This window comes from Anguilla anguilla, chromosome 5 (assembly GCF_013347855.1).
Source record: "Anguilla anguilla isolate fAngAng1 chromosome 5, fAngAng1.pri, whole genome shotgun sequence".
Classification (NCBI taxonomy): Eukaryota; Metazoa; Chordata; class Actinopteri; order Anguilliformes; family Anguillidae; genus Anguilla; species Anguilla anguilla.
In genome coordinates, this window is record NC_049205.1 from 57,560,787 (window position 1) to 57,585,890 (window position 25,104).

The following is a 25,104-nucleotide window of genomic DNA, read 5'->3' on the forward strand; positions in this document are numbered from 1 at the left end:
AAACTCTCTCTCTCTCTCTCTCTCTCTCAATAGTTGTTGTTACCCTGAGTCAGCAGGATCAGATCTTTCAGCAGTAAGTGGGAAGACCAACGTAGCTTGAAGGTGACCTCTGTCACCGACAGACGGGAAGGTATTTCCGCTGTTTATGTGCACTCCTGCGACTGGGCCCTGCGATCTGAGGTATATCATCAATCATCGGAATGGAGGCATTTTTTTAAAGATACGTGCATTACGGTTGAAACGCTAATGACATCACAGGGTTAACTGCGTATTCTTTCTCGTAAATTGTTTAGCCCATATCCCGCGTCAGTTATGTTCACCTTCAGCTTACCCTTCATGGAAATCATCAAATATCATATGTTTACACAACAAACCTACAGGACTGGCCAAAAATACTAGGCCACCCGTAGTTCTTTTAAAAAAAACTTATGTAGAGAAGAATTCTGTTAATATATGTGCATTTATTGAATAATAATATTCAATTTCTGCCTACCAAAAACACAAAAAAACAGAGTTTTACTTAAAAATTATGCGAGACACGACTTTGGAAAAAAAACTCTCATTTGGCTTTGATTGCAATTAAACAAATCATTGGAAGTTTATCCAATCATTTTGCAAATGGGGGATGGGAGGGTAGTTAAATTTAATTGAAGTTTCTATAAAAGAAGGCGTTAGGCTTCGGTGTGAAAGTATATATATTGTGGGAAAGTTATTCCCCGTGAGAAGAGGAGCTTAAGATTTCCGGGTGCAGTGTTTAGTACACACTCAGAAGGGTCCAGCTGACGGGCAGCGATGTTAACAGGGGAAGGCCAGAAAGATCAAAATGCAGTAAACAAATATCTTGTGTTGTCTGGCAAAAGATACCGGTGTAAAATTCCACCACAGCTACAGGAAGAACTCAATACACCCAGAGAGAAAGCAGTTCCCCTGACTACAGTGAAACTGCAACTATGATTTGCTGGTCTAAAAGAATGTTTTTATTCTAAGAAAGTTTTAGCTTGAAAATCAGTTTCACATTGTGCAGTGTAAACAAGTAAATTGTAAATTGAGTATAAATTTAATAAAAAATTTCTCCATTTACAGTTAACTTTTCTTTTGCGCACATTTTTAATTAGAGCTACAATTGTTTGTTCACAATATAAACCAATGAAAGACTGTAAATGGGAGATGGAGACAGGGAAAACATAGTATAGTGGGATAATATGGATATACATAAAATCTGTAGGGTTAAAAATCTGGCTGCTCCATGTCAGCAGTCACTCATGTTAATAATAGAAAAAATAAGATTATTATCATTATAAGATAGATTAAAAATAATATCACAATTCATTTGGATGCATGGATGATTTATTATAGTTAAGGAAAAAAAACTTAGACAGACAGAAAAGAATCTGCCAAAGTATGATTCTGCAGGAAATAGTATTTCAACTTTAAAATGTGAGTAAAAGCAACAATGCTAATTCATGCTGTTGAACTGCACTCAACAGTCAACATTGTCTTGCAATAACCGTTATCAGAAGCATTAGTTCTGCACAAGAATTCCAAAACACATAATACAATACAATAAGATAATATCAATAGAAAATTAAAATCAGACATTATCTTGATTTCCATAATCACAAATGCAAGAAAATCTGTTAATTTGATCATGAAGAGTGATAACGTTTTAGGTCAATTTAAAATTAATTCTGATAATTCAGTAATTTTAAGTTGGTCTCATGCAAAAATATCCTCTAGTAATGCAGCCTTCCCAGGTTACACTGGCAGTGATGGTGTTGTCCGAGAAAAGTCCCTGGTTGTCATAGACCCTTAGAACAATGGTGTAGACGTTGTCCTCCACTATGGTCCGGCGTTTCAGAATGATGCCAGTCTCTAAACAGGGGAAAGATGATGAGTTTTAATCTTATTCATACAAACTAATCGCAATAGCAACTTAGCTTCAGAAATATACCCCTAACTCTGTAGAAGAAGACACTTCTTTAGGACCCTAATAGTACCTAATATTGACATTATTGCAGTTAGTATAACAAGAACATTATTGAAAAATATGTATGCTAAATACATTTCCTGATGCTGTGTAAAGGCAATCCTATAGGACTCCCTTGACTCTTATGGGAGTCCAGCACAGCGATGTCACGGCGCTATTTACTTGTGTCGTTCATCCTGACAGTCCACATGGTCTCGGATGATCCACGGAGCTCCGCACGGAAAGGGGCAGCGAAGCCCGGCCCGTCTCTGTCAGAGACGGACAGCGTCACGGGCTGAGATTCCTGGTTACAGATCGTAATCGTCCTCTCCTCGATTGTGGGAGCGTTGTCATTTACATCTTCCAGCTCGATCAGCAGAGTCCCGGTTCCCGTCGCAGGGATATCATCTAAAAAAAATAATAATAATTAAGAAATGTCTTAGGTTCACAACTTTGAAGGGATAAAAGTAAGCAAGAATGGTACGAAAAAAGAAAAGACAATACCGTTATCAATGGCATTAATGAGGGCCCGGTATTTGCCCCCGATGACGAAGGGAGATTCTCTATCCATGAGGCTCCTGACTTTGATGAGTCCAGTCTCTTTATTGACATTGAGCCATCCAGCAGGATCATAGCCCGATTTATACCTTCAGGGGAAACGGGTTGACATTCAGTTTCTTGTTTCCATTCTCTCTCAACCACTACATTGTATAATTTAATCTGCTACTGCACATGGATTTGTTTAAGTCAATGGCTACAGTGCCGTGAAAAATTAGCTGTCCCCTTTCCTGATTTCATTAAAAAAATGAAACAATTTTTAAAATGTGTTTTGTGTTGACCCAGGTTCACATTACATTTTTGTCTAAAGATCTGAAACCATTGTAAGAAATATGGGATTACAGAATAAATTAGGAACATGACAAATACTTTTTCACGGCACTGTATGCTACATCACTGTTAGAACATTGAATTGGATCTGCCCTGGTGTGAAAAAAATTTGGGCATGTATGCTAATGAAGTGCAGCTGCAGAAACAAATTAATGAACCTGATTCAGACTAATCCATATGACAGTTGGAGTGTTAAATGTGTGGTATTCCCAGAAACATTCCCTTACCACACTTTCTGATTTCTTGCCGTGTCAGGATCGGTTGCTGTATATGCAATAATGTCGGCCCCAACTTCCAGGTTCTCTGGTTTAATGACCACCCTCTCAACTGGATTAAAGACTGGAGCCGCATTCACATTCACAATAACTGTGGCAGTGGAGGTGGGCAGACGGGTGGAAAATGGGGCGTCGTTCTTCACAGTGACCAACAAGGTGTAGCGTGCATTCTTCTCAAAATCAAGGCCCTGAATGGGGATGGAATACATTAAATTAAGTAATTAATTAATTAATTAATTAATTAATTAATTAAATTTTAATTTGTAACAGTCTGGAAAAAGGTTGGTGCTGAAGCAGATTCACTATTACCAGTTCAAAGACCCTATGAAATGTTTGGTCTCCAGAACGTGGATCGTTACCTTGACTGTAGTAATAATGCCCTCCAGCTTGCTGGGTCCAGTACTGACATTGAAGAAACCTCCATTGTTTCCCTCAATAATCCTGTACTTAGTTGTCCAGGCCGGTGTGTGGGGTTCATCCCCATCAGTCACTGTCATTTTCACCACCTCGACACCCACTTCATTCTCAGGGACAGACACCGTGTACTGTGAAGGATAAAGTTTACAGTATGTGTGTTACACAAAGGACACAGTTTAACCTGACAGCTATTAATGGATGCTTCTTTATCATGAACATAAAGACTTGAATATCACTCAACATAACTGAAAAGTACCAGTTAAAGGTCACTTACTGAACTGTGCTCAAACTGAGGAGCGTTGTTATTGCTGTCGGTTACCGTGACGATTGCTGTGCAGGTGGTTGCGAGGCCTTTCCCCACCATATCAGCAGCTTGAATTATCAATGTGTATTTAGGAAGGTCCTGCAAAAGGAAACGCAAAATAGTTTTACTATTTCTAACTGGATACATTCTTGTCTATTATGTCCATAATGTCTATTTTGTCATTATCATTTTACATATAGTTCCTGTTATTAGTGTATCATATACCTCTCTGTCCAGCCCATCTGAATTCAGTTGGATCCCTCCAGTCGAAGGGTTAATAAAGAACATATCTGCTTTTGGACTCTCTGGGTTTTGGGTCAGAAGTTTGTATCTAATGTCAGCATTCTCTGATCCTGGTTCATCTTTATCAATTGCAGTCACCTTCATGAATTCAAAACCTTAAGAGGGAAAATGAATGAACACAAATAAATATCAAAACAAAAAATATCATTTGATTCAACAGAGCACCACTGCGACTGTTTGTGATATTGCATCTTGGGCAGTCAGCCCGGCTTGTGGATATCGATACTGCTCTCAAAGAATATGCTACTGTTATTATAGCATACTGAATTTTCATATTTGCCATAAGATGAACGTACCTTTGGGGGATGATTTGGCTACATCGCCCAGGAACGGATCCATGGTAAATTCGGGTTTGTTGTCGTTCTGATCGATCACATTGATGATAATGTCCACGGGATCCTCGGCCCGACTGGCACTGTCACCCAAAGCGACAGCGTGAGCCAAGAGCTAGAGAGGGGGAAGAGAGGAAAGAACACGGGCCTACAGTTACGGTTGGGACCTCTAATAAATCTCAAAAAAAATAAAAATAAAGACTTGGCCATTGCTGATACTTGGTAATACCGTCTTGTTGCTGGAAAAACAAACTTACTTCATATTTAGCTTCCTTCTCTCGGTCCAAATGCTGGGTGACACTGAGCCAGCCAGTATCCCTGTTAATGATGAAAAGCCCAACAGGGGCCTCATCTGCCCCAGGCCCAGTGATGCTGTATTGCACCTTCACTTCCTTATCCCGGCTGGATCGGATCTGCAAATACAAACACAACCAGGCGACACTGAATAAAACACGATTGAACTACTACCAAACTCAAAATTGGCAAAAACGCAGCCACGGGCACATACCTGCACCATGGGTTTTGGGAAGGGGCCTCTTTCATTTTCCGAGACGCTGATGGGGGGAATGAACCAGTCCCTCTTCCTCCTCTTCAGTCCTTTTGAAGAGTGTGGAAACACCAGCTGTGGCAGAGCTGGACTAGATCTAGGCTAAAGAAGCAAATTTTCATTTCTGAAGTATTGAAGGTACTGAGTGCAAATAACTGCAGATAATAACAGCAAATGATAATAATCTATATATCTAAGAGTGTGTGTGTGTGTGTGTGTGTCTAAGATCAAAAATTAAAACATTCTTTAGAGGCACCAGTCATACCCATGTGAGACAACAGAAATAACCTTCATATGAACTGAGAGTATGGAAAATGGGCATTTGCACCCGCAGGCATCTGTGGCCATGAACCTACTGCAGAGTTGCTCAGTCCTGTGACGTGTGAAGGGATGATGATGCCCGTCGTGCTTTGACCGTAGTGGTGGTTGTAACCGGGTTCATGAATCACCGTGTCTGTGGACATCTTCTTTGAGCCTTCTGAGAATTCTTGGGGCACGTTTGTCTCTATTTTAAAAGCAGTGAAGGACATGTTTTGGATTTTTACTGTGTTGTATGAAATGGTTTTGTCACAGGCACCTCTATATGCAGCCACATCTGTATTTCTGTACTGCTAAAACAAGGCTGCTGAAACAGGGTTGGAAATTATTTTGATTATTTTTCTATTTATACTGACAATTATCTTTTTTTTATTTTATTTTTTTTTTTACATATTTGATTCTTAATCCATTCAAAACATTCATATTGTCCAGCACATTTTATTGTGCTATTGTATTTCATGTAAACTAGTGCAAACTAGAATATTATTCTATAGCAAGCGCCCAAAACCAGGGTGGGTTTTTGAAGTTCACTTCCTTGTCTTGTTGAGTTAAGTTATTGTGTTATTAGGGCGAATCTATGGATGAATAAGGGACAGTTTGCGTCACTGCTGAGTCTGTATTTCACGCGCTTAGTGAACGATCAAACTTTACGTCCCTACTGCACAGTCTGTGGCTCCTGTGTGCACAACATGGCGGCGCCCACAAACTGCACTTCCTGGGCTTCAAAACGCATTTCACCAAGCCCATGGAGAGTCACCTGGTGACGTCACAGTGACTTTGTCCGTATTTTTCTACAGTCTATGTACTGTACCAAGTGTAACTACTTACTGTCAGATCATACCACACCAAGATCATATATCTGCATTAAATACAGGCAAGTGAACAGTTTGGTCAACTAAAATTTTTATAGTGTGAGAAAATGAATTAAACATACCAATGTTTAAACATTCGTGATCTTAAGGCTAAGAAGCTGTGGTTTTTATATCTGTACATGTACCTTGGAACGTGTATAGCCGGTTGAAGGAATCACATATGCCTTTTATAGTCTGTACAGTTGGAATTCATTTACATACATATACCTTTACTGAGAAGGTGAGTTGTGTCCTTGTTGATGGGGGTGTTGCTGGGTTGACATGGTAAAGTCTCTGCCTGTATACCTGTAGCCCAGCCCTGAGGAGTGAACTAATAAGTTCAGTTTTTTTTTTTTTTTAATACAGTATCTTCTATCAATTTATTCTCCAGAACAGATATTGTAATTATGGTGTCAGAACACTTACGGTGTAAAAGTTTTATTTCGCTTTTTCAAATATATAACCAAACTAAAACCTTGTATATCATTGAAGCTGCAATGTTTTTTTTTTTTTAACAAAGAAAAAAGTAGCAAAGATTCCCAGTAGCTTGCAAAATGTTTTAGTGATTTGGATGCTAATTGTTGTAGTGTGGAATACCATTCCAAAAAATGTGAAAGCCTCACTTGAGGAATTTCAGAGCTTTTGAAGCAATATAGTAACATACTATATGTGATATATGATATATTGTAAAGGTTAGATGTTATTTTTCATAAATTACGTTTTTATAATGTATTTCTCACAAATGAGTACAAAGATTTCTTATGAATTAGAATTGTAAGTGCAGTTTTCTTGTACAGTCCCAGTGTGGAGCTGTCATTAGTTCCCAAAATAACATTCAAAGAACTGCAGACCTCTCTAGCCTCAACTAAGGTCAGTGTTCATGACTTAACAATAAAAAAGAGACTGGGCAAAAACTGGATTCATGGGAGAGTAATAAGAGGGGAAACACTGCTAACCAAGACAAACATCAATGCTCATCTCAGATTTGTAAAAAAAATAAAATAAAATAAAAAGTACCTGGGTGATCCTCAAGCCTTTTGAGATAATGTTCTGCTTCATATTAAACGTGACAGGCAGGATTTAAACAGGATTTAAATTGAATTTCCCCAGAGGGGAAAAATAATAATAATCTAGTTCAAGTCATAATCCATTACTTGTATTCAGTTCAGTTTGCTTTTAGAGGCAGAGCTTGGTCATTACACAACACCACAGAATACAGACCAATAACAAAACATAATCAAGACACACACAGCATAGTACACAGCAAGCATACAACTATAGTGATTATAATTTCTGGTCACTGCAGGATGAAGGGTGACAGAAGGATGTAGTTTGTATTTACGTATATCATTCATTAAATGAACTGCCTGCATAATCACTCAAATGTCTGAATACTATAATCATGTATCTTTAAAATGTGTCCATGATGAATTAATAAAGAGCATGTGCAATGGAGATCAAGCTTACATGAATGAAGAGAAGGATGACTTCAAAATGTATTTCAGGACCCATTTTCTGAGTGAAACTATTCTTTCCACTTCTCTGAATCATATGCTCTCTTCTGTACTTTTTCAGTTCTGGTAACAGTGTGAAAAAACCACAACTATTTTAGCTTCTGGTTATCTTGCGGGGAGAGCGTCTGCTGGATAAGAGCGTCTGCTAAATACCTGTAATGAGAGGAAGCCCTTCCTGATAGCTTGTACCAAAGTAGTGTTTTTAGAATTTTTTAATTTTTTGTTTTATTCTTTATTCAGCCCAATTTTGGAATTCTCTGTCACAGTTTTTTGCCCCTCACCCCCCTAAACCTACTGAAAATGCTTTCATAGACTTGGGAAAGCACAGCCAGAAAAGATAGTCACCACTTTATTTAACAGAGTTAACAGAGATGCACAATCATTGTCCTGCAGTCAGTTAACAGAGATACACGAGCATTGTCCTGCAGTCAGTTAATAGAGATGCACAATCATTGTCCTAGAGTCAGTTAACAGAGATGCACGGTCATTGTCCTGGAGTCAGTTAACAGAGATGCACAGTCATTGTCCTGGAGTCAGTTAACAGAGATGCACGAGCATTGTCCTGCAGTCAGTTAACAGAGATGCACGAGCATTGTCCTGCAGTCAGTTAATAGAGATGCACAATCATTGTCCTGCAGTCAGTTAATAGAAATGCACGATCATTGTCCTAGAGTCAGTTAACAGAGATGCATGATCATTGTCCTGCAGTCAGTTAATAGAGATGCACAATCATTGTCCTAGAGTCAGTTAATAGAAATGCATGATCATTGTCCTGCAGTCAGTTAACAGAGATGCATGATCATTGTACTGGAGTCAGTTAACAGAGATGCAGAAGCATTGTCCTGCAGTCAGTTAACAGAGATGCACAATCATTGTCCTAGAGTCAGTTAATAGAGATGCACGATCATTGTCCTGCAGTCAGTTAACAGAGGTGCACGATCATTGTCCTGGAGTCAGTTAACAGAGGTGCACAATCATTGTCCTGGAGTTTCTAGACTTTCTGAACAGTGGTGCAAATCATTACTGAGACAGGGGAGCTGCAAAGCCATCACTGTTGATTTCCACAAAGCAAGTTTGGACTGGTCTTTCACTCAGCCAATGTAGGGAAATGAATATCGGTCCATGGGTGGCCCAGATCTGGTCAACAAGATCCAGACTATTTTTTGGGCCCAAGATTGTCTGAATCATTCATTTCCATATGCAAGTGGAGCTAAAGTAAGTTACCTGGCCTGTCACTGGGCCAGGCCAAACTTGCTCTGTGCGTTACTATAGTGTAAAATATGGCTAGTACCTGAACCCCTTATTGCCTTGGTGATAAAAGGTCTCTATTTTAATATGTAAAGGGCAGGGGTGGGCAATTCTGGTCCTGGAAGGCCGGGTGTGTATGCAGATTTTTGTTTCCACCAATTACCCTGGCTAAACGAGCTAACTGGCTGTATACATCGGCACTGGACACGATCGGTTGTCATTCATGCGCTTGTCAAGAAATGTAGCTAAATTGTCAGATGGCGAAAATGTTAGATTAGAAGTTTGCGTGAAATTGAGAAACAGATACGGCCCTCCTTGTCCACCTCTGGTAAAGAGGAAGTGGCCTGTGGCAAGAAACAGACTATCAGCAAAACCGACATGCGCTAAAACCGCAGACAGAGGAACCAGGAAGGAGGAGGAGGAAGCGATGGTCTGATGGCACGCTCTGCTTATGCAGCACCATGACAACCAAATTCCTTGGGAAAATGTCCGGCTGTTTAAATTAAACGGGGCGGGTTGCTGCTGGTTTCTTTCGAGCGGGGGTGGGGCGGTTCGCTTGGTAAAATCCTTCTTACATTACATTGTTATTAAAGGTTCGGCTGCCATTCCGTTTAAAATGTATACCGCTAGTAGTTATGCCACGGGCCGGCCCTGCATAGAAGCAGTATGCTCCCCCAAACCAGGCTGCTTAAAGCTAACCCACAACCCAAAAAGGTAAACACAGGTAGAAAGGGGGCTAGTGTACACAATATTCTGTGAAGCATGTGCTGGACTACACAACTGATTACATCCTGCCTGATACTGCTACTATGGTCTCACCGGGTCCCTCTCGCCACTCCCTCCCTGTCCAGTCAGCTTCTCAAGCACCCTCTAGTGGTGAGTGTGCATAGTACAGTTTCACGCACTCACCTTGAGATCTTTGGCATAACGATTGAAATCTGTAAACTATAGAAAATAGTGACACCTAGTGGATTTTATGTTAGCGCAGAACGATACGGGCCACGCAGGGGACACCATTAAACACAACGGTGTCTTCGTATAATTGGGTAATGACTGGAAATACACTTTACGCTGTCTGTCTGCACACAGGTGACCCAGTAACCTGTTTTAGTACCCCTGTGCACTGAGACCTTAAGCCTTGAGCAAAAATATTATTTAGATTTTACATTTAAAATGTTGCATTAATACTGTGCTCCTACAACAGACGCAATGCATGAGTTTATTTCTTTCATTATGAAGGCAACTCATTACCTCAAAATACTCGCATTTTTAGGGGCGCGTGGATTTCAAATGAGAAGACATTCTATTTAACATGAAAATTTTCACTTTTTCTTAACGAAAGTTTTCATTTCAGAATGCACTATTTGTGGCAGAACCCTCTTGAAAGAATGAATAAGAACAATTACATTTAAATGAAAATCAATCTTTTCCCCCAAGTGATTTGGGGGGAAAAGATTATTGAAATAGATTCGTGAAAAAACACACTCTTATGGTCTTAAGAGCTTTTTTGTTTTCTGAGGGAATTTATGTTTTGATATAACAATTCACTTGGAATGTCTGAAAGTTAGGTTTGTTTTATTGAACCGACACTTATGAATGCGATACTTCGCTAAAATGTAGTATGGAACCCTTTAATTCAGCAACTCCGTCTCAATTACTATGTCGTCATCATTCAGGATCACGAATGTACTGAACTTGACGTCATCCAGGGGCGACGCTGGGGTTTCGCCTGCTGGGTAGGTTGTGGGAGATGGGCAGAACTTGTCATTTTTAATTCGATCAAAATTGTTATCAGATTAGATCTCCAAGAAACCGAAAGTACAGGCATTAACACCACAATGCCATGGGGAGGTAAGTGGTAACATATATTTTTGTCTGTAATGCAAAGAAAACAAGTGGTTGAAATGGAGGATAAACAGCTAGCTAGCATCGATGTTGTTTAATGTTTAGCCATGAATTGTATTGCTGTTTGGCCTTCTTAGCTTGCTAGCAAGTTAACTAATACCACGACGCTGGTAGGCGTCCAGGTAGCGTCCTTATTGACAAGCGAAAAACTACCATTATAACAAGTAAATTTATATTTGTTTAAGTCCTGGTTTTCGTGTACTTTTGTGTATATGATTTTGCAGGAGTAACTTTGCCATCTGAAGCTTAAAGTTAGCCAGCCAGTTCGTAATAAAATGTAAAACTTTTTGGCATTATGCTTTTCCCGTTCGTTCGTTTTCGTTGATTGGCCAGATTGTTTCAGCGGTGGTGATAATTCACGCTAATTTCTTGTAGTTGTATTTGTCGATAGCATGTTATTATTGGGGTGTGTCTGTGGAAGAGAGCTGTGGAGTCTTACTAGCTTATACCATGTGTAGTTACTTGTCTCAAGAGAATTGTGCTTTCTGTAACTTGTCTAAAATAAAGCTTTCTCAGAATGTTCAGCTCTACTGCAGTATATGTAGTTTATGCATGGGCTTTAACAAATACGCAAATATGTGCAAAACAAAAACTCTCGTGCTGTGAAATTCAAAGTGCAATCTTGGCGAGGTTATGCCAAACTAAATTAACATAGCAAGCGAAGCTTAAGCAAAGCAACAGTTCATTAGTTTGTAGATATCTGCGGATCGTATTATATCCAGTATATGCTTTCGGCTGTAATCACGGAATGTGTAGCAGGAGTAACAGTAAATAATCGGCGTTTTTCCCATTACAGTGAGAGGTGAAGTGAAGGGTTAACTTCCTACTTGTTACAATCGCTGCTTTACACCAGGCCGGTCAGTGGAGAATGGACTCCCCCTCTATAGCCGGGTTCCTCCCGAGGTTTTTTGGGAGGAATTTTTTGTCGCCTCCATTTGAGGGTTTTTCTCCCCACTAAGAGTTTTTTTTTTTTTTGGCCGACTGGTTCTTACTCGGTTTCTGCCCTTGCTCTGTTTTTGCTCTTCTCTGCCGCTCTGTAAAGCGTCTTTGTGACAGTTCTCTTCTCTGTAAACAGCGCTATATAAGTACAATTGATTTGATTTAAAGAACCCCATTTATTTTGATGATATCCAACAAATGGATTATAGTCCTGAACATTTGCACTACTTCCGAAAGAATTTTAGCAATTGCCTATGGGCTTTTATTAAACACGACGGAATTGGCGCTGTTAAATGCGAGTTCAGTGCGTTTGCCGTCTGCGTCGCCTAATCCAGCACCGACAGAGTGTTAAACTGGCTTCTGGTTCTTCAGGCGTTTAACAGGAAGAGTGTGATCATCTGTATGGCCGTGTTCTTCTACCTTGGAGGATTCTTGTTGGGCGGGGGTTTGTTTACATCTGGGTGGAGTTCTTCTGATATTCCATTGTTTCTTGACAGTTTGGCCGTATGACAGTTATAGCTGATGTGCCGAAGAGTAATCACAGTGGCATCATCAGATGAGACAATGTAATTTAGCTCCAGGGGAGCACTGAGTCATCTGAGAGGTATTACTTTTCAGGAATCATCCCTCAGCTGTAGCTGGCATGCAGGGAAATGACTCTCCATCTCTTATTCACACACGCGCACACATACACACATATCATAGGCCATACTCATTCAGCACTGCTGAGAACTTGTTTCCATGACAGGAAGACCGAATGGCGCAGATTGAGAAGACAGTATGAGATGTGTATGGTGCAGCGAGGTGTGCGGTTCGCAGTTTTGTCTGTTGGTTGAGTGCTGGGGAGAGACGACGGTGTCTTTGTATTGCAGCATCTCCAAGGCTTCTGGAAGCACTGCGCTTTTCAGTGTGTTTCCCTCCAGGTCTCACACCTTTCTCTTTACTCCTGTCTTCTCTGCTCTTTCATGACCTATGCTTCCCCCCTCACTCTCTCTCTCTCTCTCTCTCTCTCCCCTCTCTGTCTCTCTTTCTCTCATTCTCTCTCTCTGTCTCTCTTTCTCTCCCCCACTCAAACTCACTCTCTCCCCCCCTCTCTCTCTCCCCCCCCCCCCAGGTGAGGTGAGTGTGGTCGGCAGGAGCTTCTCAAAGCTAGTTCCCGTGGTAACCACCACCATGCCAACGTGCCTCACACCTGTGCAGTAGGACGGCCCCCCCCCCCCCCCGCACCGCCCAGCCAGGACCACCATGAAGCCCGTCCACGAGCGGAACCAGGAGTGCCTTCCCCCCAAGAAGCGGGACCTGCCGGTCAGCAGCAGCATCGCTGGAGGCGGGGCTGACGGAGGGGGCGGAGAGGAAGGAGGCTCCGCCCACAGCTCCGACTCCGCCTGCCGAGAACCCCTGGCGGGAGGCTCCGCCCCTGGGGAGTGGATTCGGGTGCAGCCGGGGGCGCATTACAGCGTGGAGAACCCGGACGGCCTGGGCGTGCCGATCGACCAGTACGGCATGCTCTACAAAGTGGCCCTCACCTCCGGCGCCTACCCCCCCACCAGCCTGCACCCGGTGTTGAGCCACATCCCCTCCGCCTACAGCGTCCCGTCCTCCCTCCTGCAGCACCCCGGGATCCCCTACCCGCCGCTGGGCTACGCCCACATCCCGCACTCGTCCCTGCAGCTGGTCAGCCCCCCCTACGCCGTCCCGTACGCGGTGCCGCCGGGCTTCGTCCCCGGCTCCCTGCTCCCGCCCCAGACCGCCGTCCCGCCCCAGGCCCACCACATCCCCCACCTGGTGCCCTACCCGTCCGTCATCCAGGGAGGCGTGGTCTCCCCTCCCCCCCAGACCGCCGCCCTGGGTCCCGCCCCAGCCGAGCTCCACCACAGGGCCACGCCCGTGTTCTACCACCACGCCGGCTCGCGAACGGCCCAGCCGGGCCTGGGCGCGGACTACCGCGACTCTCACCTGGAGCGGGAGAAGGAGGTGAACGGAGGGGAGGAGGAGGAGCGGGGAGGCAGGGAGCCGACTCAGGACCCTGCCTACTCGTCCCGGGGCCCCCGGGCCCCGTACTCGGCCCCGCCCGGCCCCGTGGAGGCCCAGCGCCCCCAGGACAGGGCGGCCCGCAGGTTTGAGGCGAGGGCCTCCCCGGGCCTCCACAGCACCCCGGATTCCGACCTGGAGGTGAGTGGGGCGGCGGCTGCCTTCGGTCATGTGACTAGGCCCTGCTCGGGCACGTTTGCAGGTGTCCCCCGCCTGGGGTCTGGGGGCCCCTGAGGGCCCATAGTGAAGTGGAAAAATATTTTCCTCATTAAGAATGTTCTTATATACTGATGATGTATTGTAGAGTGGTATTTGTTTTTTTTTTCTCCGAAAGCTGTCATCGTCAACGTCAGGCGATTTGGAACCAAAGCTCCTTATGCGTGTGTGCAGTTATCGTCATGGTTACAGTGCGTGATTGAATTCATTTTTTTTTTTTTTATACATTTTTTTTTCATTTTTTCTTTGCTGGAGCTGCTATTGTTTCATGTGTAGTGGCTGTGCGTTGGGATCGCCCCCTTGAGGACTCGGGTTTCATTACCTCCACGTGGGCACGAGAGCGCACGCTGAGCACATGAAACTGAGCCGTGCGTTTGCAGCGCGTCGGCCCGGCGTGGTCGCTTGCATCCGCGCGCTTGCGTAGGGTGTGCTTCCGGCCTCACTCGTTACATTACATTACATTACAGGCATTTAGCAGACGCTCTTATCCAGAGCGACTTACACAACTTTTACACAGCATTTTTACATTGTATCCATTTATACAGCTGGATATATATACTGAAGCAATGCAGGTTAAGTACCTTGCTCAAGGGTACAACGGCAGTGTCCTACCCGGGAATCGAACCTGCGACCTTTCGGTTACAAGCCCAGTTCCATACCCACTGTGCTACACTCCGTCCGACTCAAAGCAAAGCGCGCGCGTCCCACGATTCCAGTGGAGCCGCGAGCCCGGCGCGGGTGTGTTCTCGCCAGGCTTTCCTCTGACCCCGCCTCCCCGCTTCCTTCCCGGCTGACGGGACGCTGCGAGCGGGTTTTTTTGGGTAATTCTGACTCACCCCGGAGCTGCTGGGAAGGTGTCGTGATTGCCATTGATTTGCGGCCCCCTGCTGCAGAGCCAAGAGGAACGAGGCCGGGTGCTGAGGGGACGTCCGGGTGACTCACAGCGCCGAGGCGACGGTTTCTGTTTCTTCTACTCTGTCGCTCGGCGGAGGGGTTACTGAACGAGTACACGGGTGGGAAGGGGGTCAGCTCAGGGGTGCCCGACTCCAGTCCTGGAGGGGCCGACGTGTGTCCTGGTTTTTGTTCCAACCCCACAGCTCTGCACACCAGCACTGGTTCACTCCCTATTTCAGACCACAAAAAAATTCTCACCGCGGTCCGCGGAAAGTCCGCGGCTATAGTTCATGATTTTACCAAAAAAAAAACAAAACAGATAATCTGGCAAAATAAATGATTGGGGCTAATTAAATCGTTTTGGGCAAAAGTTGGAGTGAAATCCTGAAACGGATTGGCCCTCGCTGTGCCACCCCTGGGTTAGCTGCAGTTCACGCTGCACGCCGGGGTGACCGTCAACTCCTTCTGTTCACTTTTCAGGTTCAGCAGGCGGTTTCCCGCCTGGCTTCTCCCGACCTGGGCGTGGGCGGAAGCCGCAAGCAGGCGTCGCTGGGGCCGCTGAGCCTGACCCAGGGGTCTCAGCGGGAGAGGGAGGAGGCCCTGCTGGGGGTCCGCGCGGAGGAGGCGTTAGCGCCGGGCCGGATAGCGTACGCGGCGTCCCTGTCCGGGCCCGACGACCCCAGGCTGCCGTCTCTGCACCCGCAGCCCGCCCACCACGCCGTGCTGCTGGCCAACGGGCAGCCGGTGCTCGTGCCGCTGGACTACCAGCAGCAGCGTGACCCGGGCCCGCCCAACGACATCATCGCCGCCGCCGCCTCGCCGAAGGCCTTCGAGCCGCCGGCCGCGCCGTACCCTCCCGAGAGGCCCGAGCAGAGCCCCGCCTCGGGGGCGGTCCAGCCTGCCGCGGCCCCGCCCCCCGGCCCCGGCCCCTCCCACTTCACCAAGGGGGCCATCATCCAGCTGGCCACGGGCGAGCTGAAGCGGGTGGAGGACCTGCAGACGCAGGACTTCGTGCGGAGCGCGGAGGTGAGCGGCGGCCTGAAGATCGACTCCAGCATGGTGGTGGACGTCCGGCGCAGCCACAGGCCCGGCCTGGTGGCCCTGCACTTCACCGTGGGCGAGCAGCAGAGCAAGGTGGCCATCGACGTGCCGCCCGAGCACCCCTTCTTCGTCTTCGGCCAGGGCTGGTCCTCCTGCAGCCCCGACGCCACCGCCCGGCTCTACGGGCTGGACTGCCACCACCTGCAGGCGGGCGACGTCTGCGTGTCCATCGCCCTGCAGCAGCACAAACCGCAGCAGCCGCCGCCACCGCCGCCGCCGCCACAGACCCAATCCAGGGCCCCCGCCAAAGCCGGCTCCGCCCCCGCCGTGGCCTTTCAGCCAATGGGGCCGCCCGCCCCCCAGCACCACCGCCCCCCGGCCCACTTCAGAGGGGAGAGGCCTCACCGGGACCGGGAGGAGGAGCAGGGGCACGGGGAGGCGCCCCCCAGGGCTGACAGGACTCCCCCCGAGCACACAAGGAGCCGGAGCGCCTACCGCTCGCACACCGAGGGCCCCCAGCGGCCGGGGGCCGCCGCCGCTGCGTCACCGATGCACACGGCCCACAGGCGATGCTCCGCCCCCGGCTTCCAAAAATACCAGATCAAGAGCGAGGACGCCCCCCACCCCCACCCCCACCCCCACCCCTCCCCCTCTCCCGCCTCTCCCGGCTCCTCGCGGCCAACCTTCATCCCGCAAGAGGTCAAGCTGTCCATCGAGGGGCGCTCTAACGCGGGGAAGTAGCAGCGGCAGGTAGAGAGAGAGAGTGACCGAGAGTCGTAAATAACGAGAGGGAGAGGGAGAGAGGAAGCGAGAGCACAGCCTCAGAATGTTTGAGATTTTGCACACCCAAGTAAACATGACGGCCCCTATATGCTAGCATTGTGGTCTTCATGATCAGGGCTCAGCAAGACCTGTCAGGCCAGGCCAGGCCAGGCAAGGCTGGTTCTGTATGTCACTTTGTCACTACTGCTGATTGGCTTGCACAGTAGGCCCCGCCCCCCCGGCTTTGTTTGGGGCAGCCATTTTGGCACTGAATCTTTTACGATAAGATAGCACTGGACCAAAATGGCTCCTTTCTGACCGAAAATGATGGCCTCCTCTGGATTGCTTCAGCTGGCCTTTGGATCGACACTGCGAGCCCTCGTCCCAGTTAGAGTATCTACCAAAGCCTTCTTAAGTTTGCATTCCCAGGAGTCTGGATCCAGTCGGGACAGGAAGTTGCCTCTTTCGACCAAAATCAAAGGCAGGAATCCCAAGGCGGTCCACACAGGAGTGCCGCAGGAACTCCATTTACAGACAGGAAGCACCTTTTCCATCAAACACCTTGAATCTTGTGCAGGAAAATGAAGCAGCAACGCACCTTAACATCCTAAATTGTACTATCAGAATTCATGGTGACATTTCCCCCCCCCCCCCCATTCAGAGGAATAATCATGGTCATAGTTTTTCCTTTTTGCTTGTTTCTTCTCTTCCCTCACACATGTTGTTTCTTTTGTTGGTTTTTTATTGGAAGTTTTGGTTTCTGCGAGGATCTCTCAGGACGGCGGCCCCCATCTTCCCTGCTTCCGCTGGCGTTGTTTAAATATTTACTCAGGCGCTGCATGTCCCGCCGCCTGTATTCCTGCAGCGTGGTGATGTCCTGTTGCCTGATGATAACGCGAACGAGAAACAGGCCTCCTCAGTACCTCGTTTGCCCCCCCCCCCCCCCCCCCCCCCCCGCCCGATGGGAGCGCATCCTGGCTGTCGGCAGGTGATTTTTGGTATTTCTGTCGGTGGATTCGGGTTTCGGCCTCCTCCTCCTCCTCATCCGACGCCCGGCTGATGACACCCACTCTTTCTGAAGCCAAGATCACGGATGGAGTCGGATGTGATGGTGGGTGACTCCTGCAATTAAGTGTAGAGGAGAAGGGAGTGAGAGAGACGGTGAGAGAGAGAAAGACACAGACAGTGAGAGAGTGAGAGAGACGGCGAGAGAGAGAAAGACAAAGACAGTGAGAATGAGAGAGAGATGCTGAGAGAGAGAGCGAGAGAGCGAGAGAGAGAGAGAGCGTGTAACAGAGAAGTTGAGAACGCATGAGTGTGTGCATGAAAATGAATTCCTCCAAAGATCCAAGTACCCTTTGGAAGCCATTTGGCAGCGTTATTGTGGAATAGTGGGGTTTGAGAACTTGGATATGTGCAAAAGGAAAAAAAAAAGACACCACTGATAACTTAATGTATCTGGATACTCAGTTAACGTTATCAAAGCAATAGTTACCCTAGGAAACCAGGCTGAGATACATTTACAAGGCTTTCTGTTTTCTTTTTTCATTTTTTGGCTTTAGAAAAGGCATCTAGCAGTCTGCATAGATGCCGGAACTGTAAAACTTGAACCCAAAATCTTCTATGTTTTCAAAGGTGTGATGCACAATTTTTTAATTTGAGTATAATCCATTTAATAGATGCGGTTGCAATATTTGTACAAATATAAATAATCAGCTTATCAGCTTGCTGTCCTAAAAAAAAGTGTGAGAATTAAATAGCAGGAGATTTTTCTCTCTTTGAAGATGAAGGCAGCCAGAATTCTAGGCGTTCTGAGCAAACGCATCTCCTGGAGCTCGTCTTGTGGGAATCGGTTCCAAATGATTTTATATTTTCTCCTGTCTTGTCTTCTGTAATTGACCTTCTGCATGGTACAGCATAGGAACCTTCTTCTTTCTGCAATATGCTATGAGCTGTGCGTCTTGGAGTATTAGTATCGTGTTGCACATAGGGAAAGTTACATTTGGCCCACAGTGATGTTTTGGACAAAATACGGTAGAGAATTTTTTTTTCTCCTGCAGGGAGAGTCATTTGTATTCCCCCCCCCCCCCCCCCCCCCCAAAAAAAATAATTATTTTTCAAACATTTTTGCTTGTTAGGAAGGAACTTGCGTAGTAAGACACTGTTTACAAATTTGTCCGAGAGAAATGCTGCATTTCCCCCTCAGTTTCAACGCTGAGTTTTGTTACTGGAAAGACTCCCATGGACAAAATTAAGAAAAAGTGCAATTAGACCCATACAGAAATGACTCATCTGGGCTGGAAAAAGCCATTCCAACTGAAACCCATCAGTTCTTTAGTTGGTTTCTTATTTCTATAGTAGCATGGTCCCCTCTTCTACGAGGATAGAGCCTCAAGTGCATCCAGTTTCTGATGTTTTTAATCACTTCTAGGCTTCTCTTACCGAATACTCATCTGCACCGATGAGAACATAATTCAAGAACTTCTAAAACCTTCACGTCCACAGCACACGATTGATGTCGACGGCGATAAATAAAATACTTAAAATAGTTTTGCTATTTGTTCGTAAATCCAATTTCATGTCCGGAATGCAGAATGTCCGTTTATGGTATTCGGACTTAATTATTTAACGGGACGACATGGTTAGGTTGAATAGGATTATTTTAAACCATATCAATGCTTTTACCAATTCCTGTGGTTGCCAGTCGACGTGAGGGGCCCGCAGGGTGCATGCATGCATTTAGCACCGGTTTTATATTTGCGTTTCGTGGTTATCTTTGGGCTTGCGCGCTGCTCCAATTTTCTGTGTCACTTTGGAATGAATGATTTCTTCTTTAAACTCTGTTCCAAAGAAAGTCAGGACCAAATTCAAGAGTATTCTTTGAAAGCGGGTCGCGCACAAACGTGTCTAGAAATTCTTTGAAATGCCGGTTCAGGATATAAGAGCGTGCGATAACCTCGATTGTGGTTTTCCGGGACGGAATTCCAGTTCCGGTTCTATTTAAAGATGTTTAAAGAGTCGGATCTAGTTCAGCTTACCCCAGAATATTCTGAATCACCGTGTACAAACGATTTCTGGTCTCTGCTAGTTGCAAACTCAAGTCCCCTTCTCTCCGGACTGCTGGTCACAGAGACACTTTGACCGAGACCAGACACACCGATTTTTCTCGGCTTTTGGTATTCATTTTTGTAATATTGCTGACATTGACTTGCCGTTTTACTTTTTACTGAAGTGCTCACTCTGCGGATGCAGGTCTAAGGAGTGACATTTATATGACCTGGGCGTATAGAGCTAGGTTGTTTTCTCTTCGCACTTTCCAATGATTGGTGTACATGCCCAAGATACGTCTAGTCCAGCGAGAGACTAGTGCTGTCCCCAGTGTTCTGATGAATCGCCCTCTAGCGTCAGGCAGCAGTATCTCCATATTAGTTATTATCTGGAGACATTCCACATACAAAATAAAAAAATGATTTTTTAAGCAAATGACCAAATCTCATTAAGATGCACAATAATTCATGCCAAGTAAACTTGAACAGTTTTGGGATGCAAGTCATTTGTGCATTCTAAAAAAATATTTGAAGACCAACATTTAAGCTGTAAGCAATATACTTACACGTCATTCTAAAATATAAAGACCAATTTTACTGAATTCTGCCATGTGTTAAATTGGCAAAATTAAGTAAACGTATGTATTCTGTTGTTCAGTGTGTTTTACAATCCGAATGATGAGTAGGATTTTTTTTTCTATTTTATAAGTGACACGATTCAGTCGTTTTACAGTACCAGAAATTAGCACCCTTAAATATGAGACCATAAATTCGTTGTGTTTTAATTGTATTGTTCCACTTTTGTAAAGTCCGTCTCTTGTTGTTTCAACCACCCCAAAAAGTGTTTTCTAGAATGTCCGAGTGTCTTACAGCCTTGTTACTGCCTGTTAAACATGCACAAACTATTTCTCCCTACTCCCTATGGTGTTTGTATTTGATACTGAGGCAATATTTTATATAATATAAAATATTGGGAGGGGGCGTCTTTAGATGTGAACTCGGGTCTGTACTCTTTCATTCGCACTGCCTTAACAGAAGCTCCCGGTTGGAGGTGTCCTGGGCTTGTTTTTGGGCTGTTGTGTTCCTGTTGTGCTTTCGCTTGACTTTGCAAATCCTGGACTGTTGTGCTGCGTTGTCACGGCGATGCTCCAGTTCAGCTGTCTTAATTCAGATCTGTCGATCCAGTCACACCACCACAACAGTCTCCAGTTTCGTCTACTCTGGTCTGTTCTTAATCATCGCTGTAATCTCCCGCTGCGTTGTTTGTGTGCGTCTGCTCTGGTCTGTTTACATTGCCCTTCATGATTTCCCCAATGTGCTGACACTGTACAGCGATCTTCTTACTCACTCTCTTTCTCTTCATCCACCTGTTTTACTCGTCTTCCTTTTGGATCCCCTCACCATAAAGTAGATGGGCAAAGGTATGCTGTCTATCTGTGTGCATCTATTCTGGTCTTCTGCAGCATTGAACCTCGTGCAGCACTGAACCGCTGTCGCTAATATATACAAATAATTACTTATTTATTTTCAAACCCAGCGGTGAATAATCTTTTGAATACCTTTAAGGTCATAAGGTGGGGACAAAAACTGCTTTCGGAGTTTCTAGGTCAAATGCAGCCGTAAAAGTAAATCTGACAGCATTGTGTGATCCAAGAGATTCAATTTAATTTCCATTCAGTGTTTGAATGAATCCAGGCAGACCTCACCTGATTGTGGTGGGAGAAACAGCGAGACGAATGTAGCTCAGCACTACTGAAAGTTAATGGGTTGAAGTCAGTGACCGAATTGAGTAATCCATTAGAAGAGATTGGCTCAACTGAGGAAAAAAAAAACATTGAATCCTGCCAATCCAAATCATTATGATGATTTGAACTGAACTCACAACCTGTTTTTAAGGTCTAGATTGTAAATACTCTGCTTGTTTAGGTGGAGCGAATTTGGCTCAAGATGGAAGCAAGTTGCCAATTGCCTTTTGGAAATGTACCAAAAGCTTAATTCCATTCAGATGCCGGCCTGTGAATTTCAATGGCAATTGCATTGTTCATTATGAAACCATCAAAACAAGCCTGACAGCTGGTGATTGATGTGTTTTTCCTCCTCTTCCTCCGTAATACTAGTTGGCACCATTGCCCTTCGCTGGCAGTGCAGCACTGCATCATGTCTACATAAAGCGCAGTGTTCCTTGTGCCTGATCCCCATTCCACCCCATAATTGTGTGTCTTTGCGTTGCTGTGGGCAACCGTAGGGCCTGTGACTCTGGCGGGGCCACAGGTCCGTGGGCGAGTTCAGTGTTCTAAACCCGCCGTAGGCCGTGTAGTTTCCCGTTTCAGCGCGTTTAAAGCTGGGAAGTTCGGCAGCAGTGAGATTGATGCTGTCTGCAGCGTTAAGCCTGTTAACTGGGGGGGGGCTGCTTCTTCCCGTGTAGCTAGTGTGGGCTGGTCGCTTTGTGAGGTGAACCCCCCCCCCCCCCCCGTTTCTCGACCGGCACAGAGGCCCTGGTGCTCGAGTCGTTTCCTAGAGACAGCAGTTCCTGCGCCACGGCGATGTTTTGTTGGGCGCTTTCTCTTTCCTTCTCCCTCCCTCCATTTCCCCCCACCTTCTCTCTCCCCCCTCTCTCCCTTTCTCTCTCTCTTTCTCACTCTGTATGACCTACCTATTACCTCTGACAACTGCACAACTCACCCCTCCTACCCAGCATGCCCTTTGACACGGTGCACAGACAGGACATGCATGCACACACACACACACACGCACACAAACATGAATACACACATGCGCACACGTACACACACACACACAAACATGAACGTGCACACACACACACAGTAGGATAGAGCCATCTCCTTATAACCCTGAGGGAGTGGGCAGCCTCTCTCTGATCAGGTTTGTGAGGGGTGGCCGCGTAAAGCACTGCACTTTGATAAAACCTCACTCTCGTCTTTCTCTTGATTGTCTATTTATATTGTATGAATAAAAACAAAAGTCTGCACTTACTTTCTATAGACTTGTAATGTTATTAAAAATAAGCTGTTGGTTGATTGTTGTTTTTTTAAATAGTCTTTAATAATATAACATAAAACCATTAAAAAGCAATCAACCAGCAGTTACATGCTTGTGAATATCTTTCTATCTATCTATCTCTATCTATCTATCTTTCTCCCTCTCTCTCATATATATATATATATATATATGATGGTGTGCATATTGATACCTTTGTCAGTAAGGCCTTAAGAACAGTTATATACATGTTAGAATGATAAGTCATGGGTTAGTTGTACTGCAAAAGGTCAGCAGATTTAATTATGAAACCATGACTACTTTGGCTCTTCTTGTTTCATACTTAAATGGTAGCATTTTACTGCAGTGCAGGCTGGTTCCTTGTGCAGGGAATGTTGGGCGGTGCGAGATGTTGGTGGGGGTGGGGGGCTCTCCCTCCCCCGGTGCGTTCATTTTCAGAAGATGAGGCTGTGAGGTACAGCCGTCAGGTAAAACGCATTGCTATTTTTGTATTTTTCAACAGTGTTTGTAAGTGGTCAAAAGGAGGGCCGTGCCATTAATGGAGGCGTAAGCAACGTGCAGGCTTTATACAAAAATGTAAACTTGAATTTCTTTTTAAAAATTTTTTTAGTACAATAGGGTGTTATGGGTGAAGGTGAAATGGACAGTTTGCCCCCAACCCCCAACCCCCTTTCATTGTTTAGCTCAAGTCACAGTGGCTCAATAGTGAAGAAATGGCCCTAGAGGTCAGGGCACTTGGTGTTGTGAAAGTTGTTTGGAGCCCAGCAATGATCTCCCCTCTTAATTTCAGAGGGGGATTGTGCATTTGGGGCAGACGAGCGTGTAAGCATTTTTATTTTAAATTTTTTTAATGATCCGGAGAGAACGTTGTTGAGAGGAACAAAACATTAAAGTTGAAAACCGAGGGTTTCTTTTTAATTTTTTAAAAAGGATAACGGCCGTTTCTGAGAGAATCGTCTGTTGCGTCCCGTGAGCTTTCTCGCGCCGGAGCGCGAGACAGGACCGCGCGATCTCGGCGTTTGAAAATAAACTGCCGCTGTTCAGTGGCGTAATCATAGCTAACTTTGGAAGCCCTGACAAATACAGAGCAGTGTGCAAGGCAGCTACAGTTTGGTAGCATGCATCTAAATCAGGAGAGAGAACGGTTATGAGTTTTAAAGAATCGTACATAAAAATCAAAATAGACGTACTTTTGGCACTATGTGACACCGCTTTTATGTGACGTGTGACATTTAAGATAAACAGCATCTTTTTTTCTTATTTAATGCATAAAAACTGCAAAACTATATGCAATGATGTAAATGTAATATTGAATCCTCAAATATAATCCAGGTTGTATAAACTTTGTATAGTGAGTTTTAATATCTTATGGCTGTACCAATATGTATTAATTCTTATCGGAAGCCTTAGTTGTCAACCCAAAGTGCTCCCTTTTCCTAGAATTCCCTACACCTACCTGAACTTTCAAAAGCATTAACTATATTTTGTTGCGATTTATTTGTACCTGTTTTGAATAAAATAGATTTGTATTGTATATTTGTATCTTTTTGTGACCTACTTTTTTTGTTTTATTTTCCGGTTTTAATTCACTGTACTAAAGGATACAAAGATAGTGTATTTTTACTGTCACAGATTTATATGAAAGCTTTTTATGAACGATATTTAACGTTAAGTAAACAGTTTGTGTGAGTGTATTTAAACACACACGTACACACGTCAGTCTATTATTTAAGATCTACTCCAGTGAAAATGCCATTTGTTGTTTTTGTGTGTGTGCATGTGTGTTTGTTTTTGGCTAAAATTTGATCTGTAGAACAAATATGAATTTTCCCACTACTGAAACACTGAACAAGAAAAGGCCTCTAAAGCCTAGTATGGGACTAGTAGCCTATTACCTGGGGACCTCTAGTAACTTGTAATAATTGCGGAGGTCGTCTGTGATCTTAATCCCGTGCGAATCTGCCATGTCCGTAATTTGTAAAGTAAAAATTCCACCGCAAATTACCTACAATATTTCGCTAAACACAGAGGTAATGTGATAATATTAGTTCCGTGCGAATCGGCATCTCGGTGACTTGGGGTCGTATTTTACTGCTACGCAGAGCAGAGCCTTGCCATTTTCAATCATGTCCGGGGGGATAATGTCAGTAAATTCGAGTAAAATACAGACTTCGCCTTTCCCGTGCGAATGCGCCGCACGAAACACAGACGTGGGGAGGTAATTTCTAAATCACATGAGGTCCCCAGGTAATACTAGTCCCGTGCGAATAGGACTTCAGGGTACCAAT

The 25,104-nt window shown here is 45.0% G+C and overlaps 2 protein-coding genes across 2 annotated transcripts; one reads left to right on the forward strand and one right to left on the reverse strand.

Annotated features, from left to right (window-relative positions):
* Window positions 1-4,571: 4,571 nt before the first annotated feature.
* LOC118228186 (cadherin-1-like) lies at window positions 4,572-6,551 on the reverse strand. Its single transcript, XM_035419523.1, has 5 exons — window positions 6,430-6,551; window positions 5,389-5,537; window positions 4,994-5,134; window positions 4,715-4,898; window positions 4,572-4,600 (listed from the first exon to the last, which is right to left on the reverse strand). Exons 2-5 carry the CDS (start codon window positions 5,494-5,496, stop codon window positions 4,572-4,574), a joined length of 462 nt encoding a protein of 153 aa, XP_035275414.1. The 5' UTR covers window positions 5,497-5,537; window positions 6,430-6,551.
* Window positions 6,552-10,678: 4,127 nt separating this feature from the next.
* On the forward strand, window positions 10,679-18,841 carry LOC118227448 (ataxin-1-like). Its single transcript, XM_035417933.1, has 3 exons — window positions 10,679-10,814; window positions 12,922-13,979; window positions 15,429-18,841. The coding sequence occupies exons 2-3, from the start codon at window positions 13,053-13,055 to the stop codon at window positions 16,728-16,730; spliced, it is 2,229 nt and encodes a 742-aa protein (XP_035273824.1). The 5' UTR covers window positions 10,679-10,814; window positions 12,922-13,052; the 3' UTR covers window positions 16,731-18,841.
* Window positions 18,842-25,104: the final 6,263 nt, after the last annotated feature.

Coding starts and splice junctions, on each gene's coding strand:
- LOC118228186 (XM_035419523.1), bottom strand. CDS start 5,496: ATGTCCACAGACACGGTGATTCATGAACCCGGTTACAACCACCACTAC. Junction 4,899..4,993: donor TCCCAAAACCCATGGTGCAG/GTATGTGCCCGT, acceptor TTGTATTTGCAG/ATCCGATCCAGCCGGGATAA. Junction 4,601..4,714: donor GTTTTTCCAGCAACAAGACG/GTATTACCAAGT, acceptor CCCCCTCTCTAG/CTCTTGGCTCACGCTGTCGC.
- LOC118227448 (XM_035417933.1), top strand. CDS start 13,053: ATGAAGCCCGTCCACGAGCGGAACCAGGAGTGCCTTCCCCCCAAGAAG. Junction 13,980..15,428: donor CCCCGGATTCCGACCTGGAG/GTGAGTGGGGCG, acceptor TTCACTTTTCAG/GTTCAGCAGGCGGTTTCCCG.